General features: G+C 39.7%; 1 protein-coding gene across 1 annotated transcript; it reads right to left on the reverse strand.

Annotated features, from left to right (window-relative positions):
- Nucleotides 1–4,051: 4,051 nt before the first annotated feature.
- LOC145594260 (uncharacterized) lies at nucleotides 4,052–4,507 on the reverse strand. Its single transcript, XM_081650595.1, has one exon. It carries the CDS (start codon nucleotides 4,505–4,507, stop codon nucleotides 4,052–4,054), a length of 456 nt encoding a protein of 151 aa, XP_081506721.1.
- Nucleotides 4,508–7,375: the final 2,868 nt, after the last annotated feature.

Raw genomic sequence — 7,375 nt, forward strand, 5'->3', positions numbered from 1 at the left:
TGCCCAAGAATTGGGGGTAAGTTGCCAGACGCCGAGGCCGTAGCCTCTCAAAATTTCCTTCACCGCCTGGTGAAGGGGGAAGCGAAGCCCCGCCTTGAATGTGGCCTCATAGCAGCCAAAGTAGCCGTTTGCGTTGGGCTGATCGTCCTCCCAAGAAATGGTGCCGTCTGGGGGAGGCACCCTTATTCTCCACCCGTCTCCCATGGGGTGAGTTTGCAAAAACTTTTCAAGACCTCTTTGCATGAGGTCAATGTCCTTTGAGGAGACGTGGATTTTAAATGGATCATCCTTCTCCTTCCACGTCTTCCTCTCCTCCTCTTCACTATCCTCAAAGGGAGGAAGATCATCAACATCATCTGAAGAAGAGGCGTTGAGGCTACTTTCCGCCTCCTCCCCAGACGAGGACGAAGAAATAGAGACGGCTTCTACGCCGCCTAGGTTGTGGGTCTCATCCACACTTCGGTCACATTCCTCCAAAAAGGAATCAGGAGGAGTTGGGGGGCCTCGAGGCGGAGATCTTTCCGGAGCCGTCTGGTGTCCAGAGCCAGACGACTCCCCGTCAGGTGAATGCCCGCCTGAGGCATCACTTCGGTAATCTGGATCTCGTGCCGTCTGCATAGTCCGAGCCATTGTGTCCTGCACAGACGCGCAAATGGTCGGAATCCAAGCATGAGGGTGGTCCCAACACCCTGAGACGGCACTACCAGTCCTAGACTCAGCCGTTCCTGGTGAACGGCTGGATTCTACCCTAGGTTGTGCCGTGTGTGTTGGTGATGAATCCATTTATTGCAAGGAATATATACAAACGGAAAAAATGAAAAAGAGCTGAAAGAGTCAGAGACGGTACCTTTAGATTTGATATCTGAAGGTAGACGGGTCCGCCTGTGTTGATGCGACTGAGTTTCTTCGAAAAAAGTGCGCCTGACTCAGACGGGTGACTTCTGATCTCTCTTTCAAGAAAATTCTCTAAGTTTGTTTCGGAATTTGTGAAGCGTAAATGAGAAATTGAGGGGTAAAACGCCTCTATATATGGAGGGTGAAATAAGGGGTATTTCCGTAATTCACCCGGAATTTGAAAAGTTAAAATGGGCAGTAAAATTACCACCACCCGTTGCGTGACAAGTGTCACAGATGCCACGTGGCATGCCACGTCACATCTGTGAGGGGCAAATGTTTAGGGTAATTTTACCCCTCACACGTGGCCCAATCAGAGGGTGACACGTGTCAGCTTAGGAATGGACCACAATGGTCCAATCCTAGGGTGACACGTGTCTTCCCAGATATCAGGGGGAATGTCGGCCTTCAGGCCCAATTCCCGAGAAAGCCGCAAAACGGCGCAGCCCATTTATGATTAGGGTTCTGTCACCTAATCAGGGGCACAAATCCCAATGACCCTATAAATAGGGAGATTCCCCTCTTTTGGAGGGCACGTTCCTTCATTTACTACACACAACTGTCCCTTTGATAGAGACAACTGAGCTAGACAACCTAGCAGATCCCCTCCTAAATTTCCGCACCTTTTTCCCCTTCAAGTTACTAACTTGATCGTCGGAGGCGGAGCACCACCCAAACGGTGTCTCCGTTGGTTTTGCAGGTACAGAAGCTTCTCGGACCAGTCTTGTGTTGTAACTCTCCCGAGGGACAAAAACACCCAAAACAATGACTCTAAGTCTAATGTATGCGGAATATTGTAAAAACTAGAAAAGAGAGAAAGAAAGCATAAAGTGCTCAAGAGAGAAGAGAATAAGAAATAATAGAGAGAGAATTGATTATTGATGATAATTGATTATTCTGAAAACAGGAATCCGGACGCTATTTATAATGAAAATAATCCGGAAAAACACGGAATTTGATAAGGAATAAAACTCCACGCTGTCGCCAGGAATTAACCCTGTCGCAAGGCGACAGGGTGGCGACAGACTTGTCGTCTGGCGACAGCCTGTATAAGCGCGTTTTTATCTTTACACGGTATCCGATCTTTAATCAACTTGATCTACGGAATCCGTACAGAAGATAAAATACGTATTTAAGATAATATAATAATATTTTATTCCAAATAAAAAACCTTTAAAGATAATTAATTATTAATCCTATCAACATTAGAATTAAAAAGAACTTTCTAGAAACTTCTAGAAAACTATAATTAATCCTAATAACTTTAGGAATAATAATTAACATTGGGCCCTCCTCTAGATCATTGGGCCGTATTAAAATAAAGCACCGGGCCCAGTTTAGTATTTTGGCCATAACTTCCTCAATATTCATCGGAATTGGGCTTATAATATATCGTCGGAAAGGTATTTTCAAGCCCCATCCAACTACACTATTATTGGACCCTTATCATGGACCAAAATAAACTGAAATGGACGTTTTCAAATAAAAAAAGTCATTTTCAAAAACAGAGAGAAAAGAAATTAATTAAAACTAAACCGCAACACTTGACTTTCGAACCACTTTCACCTAATTCGATTATGTTTCGACGTACAAGGCATTCATCACTAGTTTTGGTTTTGGGGAGACACAAATGGGTGTCTACACCTTCCATAATAAAACTTGTTAAAATCATACTTTTCTATAATAAACCCCAATTTTTATAAAATAATAATTAAATAAACTTTCCTTTCTATAAAATACTTTCAAACTAATATAAAATAAATAATTAAAATGACATACTTAAACATTAAAATTATTTAAATACTTTTACAAAATACATATTTTAAATAAAATACGTATAAAAATATGGGGTATTACAGTCTACCCCCCTTTAAAAGAAGTTTCGTTCCGAAACTTGGGGAACGAAATTCCTACTTTTTCCTCTTTTTTGTATAATATTGCTGTAATTTTTGTCATTTCCTTACCCTTTTGTTTCTCTTTGAGAACACAATTACTCAAAATACCTAGTAAAATTGTGCAAAAAGCACAAAAACATAGGGAAAAAGCGCGAAATTCTACTGCATTCTACCCCCTTAAAGAAAACGAGTTACGTCCCCGCAACTCAACATACCTGAAACAACTCTGGGTTTTTTTTTATTTCATCTTTTGCCTCCCAAGTGGCTTCCTCATATTCTTGGTTAGACCATAGTACTTTTGCAATCTTAACATTTTTATTGCGTGTACTACGCACTTTACTATCAAGGATCTTGACAGGTCTTTCTTCATAGGTTAAATTTTGGTCTAAGCCAATGGTTTCAGGTTGTAGCACATGGGATTTATCAGGTATGTATCTTCTCAATTGAGACACATGAAATACATCATGTACTTTACTTAACTCCATAGGTAAGGTCAACTTATAAACTATTTTGCCTATTCTTTGTAGTATTTCATATGGGCCAATGTATTTTGGGCTAAGCTTTCCTTTCTTCCCCAATCTCATCACTCCTTTCATTGGTAACACTTTTAACAACACTTTGTCACCAATTTCAAACTCTTATTCTCTACGCTTCAAGTCTGCGTAGCTCTTTTGGTGATCTTGAGCCGCCTAAATCTTAGCTTGAATTTCCCTTACTTGCTTTACTGTATCCTCAATAATTTGAGGCCCTAGAATCATTGTTCCACTAATCTCGTTCCAACAAATTGGACTACGACGCTTCCTCCCATAAAAAACCTTAAATGGAGCCATTCTTATGCTCGCATGGTAACTATTATTGTAGGAAAATTCAATTAAAACCAAGGTAACTTCCCACCTTCCTTGGAAGTCTATAACACAAGCTCTCAACATGTCTTCCAAGGTTTGAATTGTTCTCTTGGTTTGTCCATCTGTGGCAGGGTGAAATGTTGCACTCATCTTAAGTGTTGTACCAAAGTTTTCCCGAACACTTTTCCAGAATTTTGAAAGAAACCTAGAATCTCTATCAGAAACAATATCATTTGGATCCCTATGTAACCTCACAACATTTTTGATGTAAGCTTTCGCAAGTTTCTTCGCCTTCGAAGTTTCCTTCATTGGTATAAACACTGCAGATTTCGTAAGTTTATCCACCACTACCCAAATAATGTCATTTGCACTCTTCGATTTAGGAAGACAAGTTACAAAGTCCATTGAAATGCAATCCTACTTCCATCTTGGAATTTCCAATGACTGCACAGTCCCTTGAGGTCTCTTGTGCTCTATTTTCACCTTTTGGCAAGTTAAGCACTTTGCTACAAACTCTGCAACCTCATTTTTCATTCTAGGCCACCAAAACATCTTTTTCAAATCCTTGTATAGCTTGTCCCTTCCTTGGTGTATTGAGTAGGGTGTATTGTGGCCTTCTTCCATCAACTTTCTTTTTACTTCATCACATTTCTGTGGTACGCACCATCGACCTTTGTACCTTAAACTCCCACCTTCATGAATTTTGAAGTTTGTAGCTTTTCCTTGCTTAATTTTCTCGCGAATCCTATCCAACTTTACAGCTCCCTCTTGGTTTGCTCGTATCACATCAAATATTGTTGGTAGTATGCTTAGGTTCGCAAGAATACCTGCTGGTACTCCCCATTCTATAACTTCTAGATTCAATTTTATCATTTCTCTATATAACTCATTAGCAACTACTAATGTGTTTAGTCCATGGCTGGTCTTATGACTTAGAGTATCTGCAACTACATTTCTTTTCCCTCATGGTATTGTATATTTAAGTCGTAATCCTTTGTATATTCTAACCATCTTCTTTGACGAGAGTTCAGGTCTTTTTGGGTGAAAATGTACTTCAAGCATTGCTGGTTTGTATAAATTCTATATTTCACTCGACATAGGTAATGGCGCCAAATCTTTTGTGTAAAAATGATTGCAGCTAATTTTAAGTCATGGGTTGAGTAGTTCACTTCATAGGTCTTTAACTGCCTTGATGCATACGCAATCACCTTTCCATTTTGCATAAGCACACACCCTAAGCCATTCTTTGATAATACATCACTATACACATCATACATTCCACTATCATCTAGTAGTGTAAGCACTGGTGCTGTAACTAGTTTGTGTTTCAAGAGTTGGAACGCTTCCTCACACTTATCATCCCACTCGAAATTCTTGTCCTTCTTCATTAGCTTAGTCATAGGTTTAGCAATCTTCGAGAGATCCTTAACAAAACGCGTATAGTACCCTGCTAAACCTAAGAAACTTCGCACATCCGATACTGTTTTGGGCGCGGGCCAACTCTTTACAGCTTCAATTTTGGCTGGGTCTACTTCTACTCCATCCTTAGACACAAAATGACCTAGAAATGCTACCTTTTCCAACCAAAATTCACACTTAGAGAACTTTTCATATAGGTGGTTTTCTCTTAGTTTTTTGCAGAATTGCTCTTAAGTGTTCAACATGCTCTTCTTTGTTCTTTGAGTACACCAATATATCATCTATGAACACTAGCACAAACTTGTCCATAAATTGATGAAACACCCTATTCATCAAATCCATAAAGATTGCCGGTGCATTTGTCAATCCAAATGGCATCACTGTAAACTCGTAGTGTCCAAATCTTGTCCTAAATGCAGTTTTAGGGATGTGCTCATCTGCAATCCTCAATTGGTAATACCCGCACCTCAAATTTATCTTTGAAACCACTGTTGCACCCTTTAATTGGTCAAACAAATTATCAATTCTTGGTAGGAAATACTTATTCTTTATGGTCACCTTATTTTAGTTCCTTGTAGTCAATACACTACCTCATACTCCCATCTTTCTTTTTCACAAATAAAACTGGCGCTCCCCAAGGAGATGCGCTTGGCCTAATGTACCCATTTTCCAACAAATCCTGCAATTGCTCCTTTAACTCACTCATTTCTGCAAGTGCCATTCGATATGGTGCTTTAGATATTGGGGTTGTTCTTGGAACTAAATCTATGGTGAAGTCGATTTCTCTCTTAGGTGGCATTCTAGGAATCTCCTCTCGAAATACATCCAGGTTTTCATTCACTACTTCTATATCTTTTGGTTTAGACACTTGCTCATGATCCATGTACTTAACACTACAGAAATATACTGGGTGCCCTTTCTTAATTCATTTGCCAATCTTAGCACAGATATTAACCTTGGGCACTAGGTTTCACCATGCATCCAATAAGTCACTAACTCTTTGTCACTTGTGGTCATTTTCACTTCATGCGATCGACAGTTGATCTCAGCATTGTACTTACTTAACCAATCCATTCCCTGAATAAGATCAAAGTCACTCAACCAAACTCAATGAGGTTAGACAAAAATACTTTCCCTTCTATTTCTAAAGGCACGTTTCTAAAGGTTTTTGTGCATTTCACTACCCCACTTGTAGGAATGGTTATAGGTAGATCTACTACTTCTATTGTTTTTAGACAGTATTTAAGTTTTGAAATTATACCCTTTGAAACAAAAGAAAAGTTGCACCATAATCAAATAATACTTTAACAGGAATAAAGTTAATAGAAAAAGTACCGGTGATAACATCTTTCGTGGAATCAGCCTCATGCTTACTCAAAACATTCAGTTTCCCTGCAGCTCCACTTTTCTGTTGGTTGTTCCCACTATTATTGTTATTGTTCTTCACTCCATTTTGCTACACTCCCTTATTCCTAGTAAAGTTGTTGTTGTTCCCCTGAAAATTCCTTTGGGCTCCTCCTGAATTATTATTCTGCCTGTTCCCATTGGTATTCTTAGAGAAACACTCATACTCCCTATGACCAACTTTATTGCAAGTGGGACAAGCAACTAAATGCAGTCCCTACCAGGGTGATTATTCTTGCACCTTTTGCAAAAATAATGCCTCTCATTCTTGCTATTCCCTTGGTTATAGTTTCTAGCCCCTCATTGAAATTACGTCCTCATTGACGGTTGTTACCTTGGGAATTATTATTGTTGTGGAAGTTGTTGTTATGGTGGTACTTTTGCTTCTTAAAATTATTCTGGTTTCCCTATTCGTTACTAGAAACTTGCCCTACCTCTTTTTTCTTCTCTCTACCTTCTATCTCAGCCAACTCTTTCTTTTTCTACTCCTCCAATGCATAAAGGTGTGCGACCCTCCCATACACTTCGTCCAAGGTTTCAAACACTTGTCCGCACAACTTTAACTGCAAATCAGTAGTCAAACCACTTTCAAACTTCCTAGCCTTTGCCTTCTCTGTAGCACCAAGCTCTTCAGCAAAACGGGACAACTCAATAAACTTGGTGTAGTATTCAGTGAATGACATTTTCTCCATCCTAAGGTTTGAGAACTCCTCAGCCTTCTGCTTCTGTAAGAAGTTAGGGTAAAACTTGTCTCTCACTTTCTCTTGGAACTTAGTCCAATTGAATCCAGGTAGTGCTCTAATGGTAGCTTCATTTTGTTGCCACCAAAGGTCAGCTTCACCCCTCAGATAGTAGGTAGCACAACCCACTTTATAATTTTTCTGGGCATCCTACTGCTCCAAACAGTTTCTTAAACTC

The sequence above is a fragment of the Chenopodium album genome, chromosome 19 (genome assembly GCF_948465745.1).
Source record: "Chenopodium album chromosome 19, dcCheAlbu1.1, whole genome shotgun sequence".
NCBI classification, from domain to species: Eukaryota; Viridiplantae; Streptophyta; class Magnoliopsida; order Caryophyllales; family Amaranthaceae; genus Chenopodium; species Chenopodium album.

Coding starts and splice junctions, on each gene's coding strand:
- LOC145594260 (XM_081650595.1), bottom strand. CDS start 4,507: ATGATAAAATTGAATCTAGAAGTTATAGAATGGGGAGTACCAGCAGGT.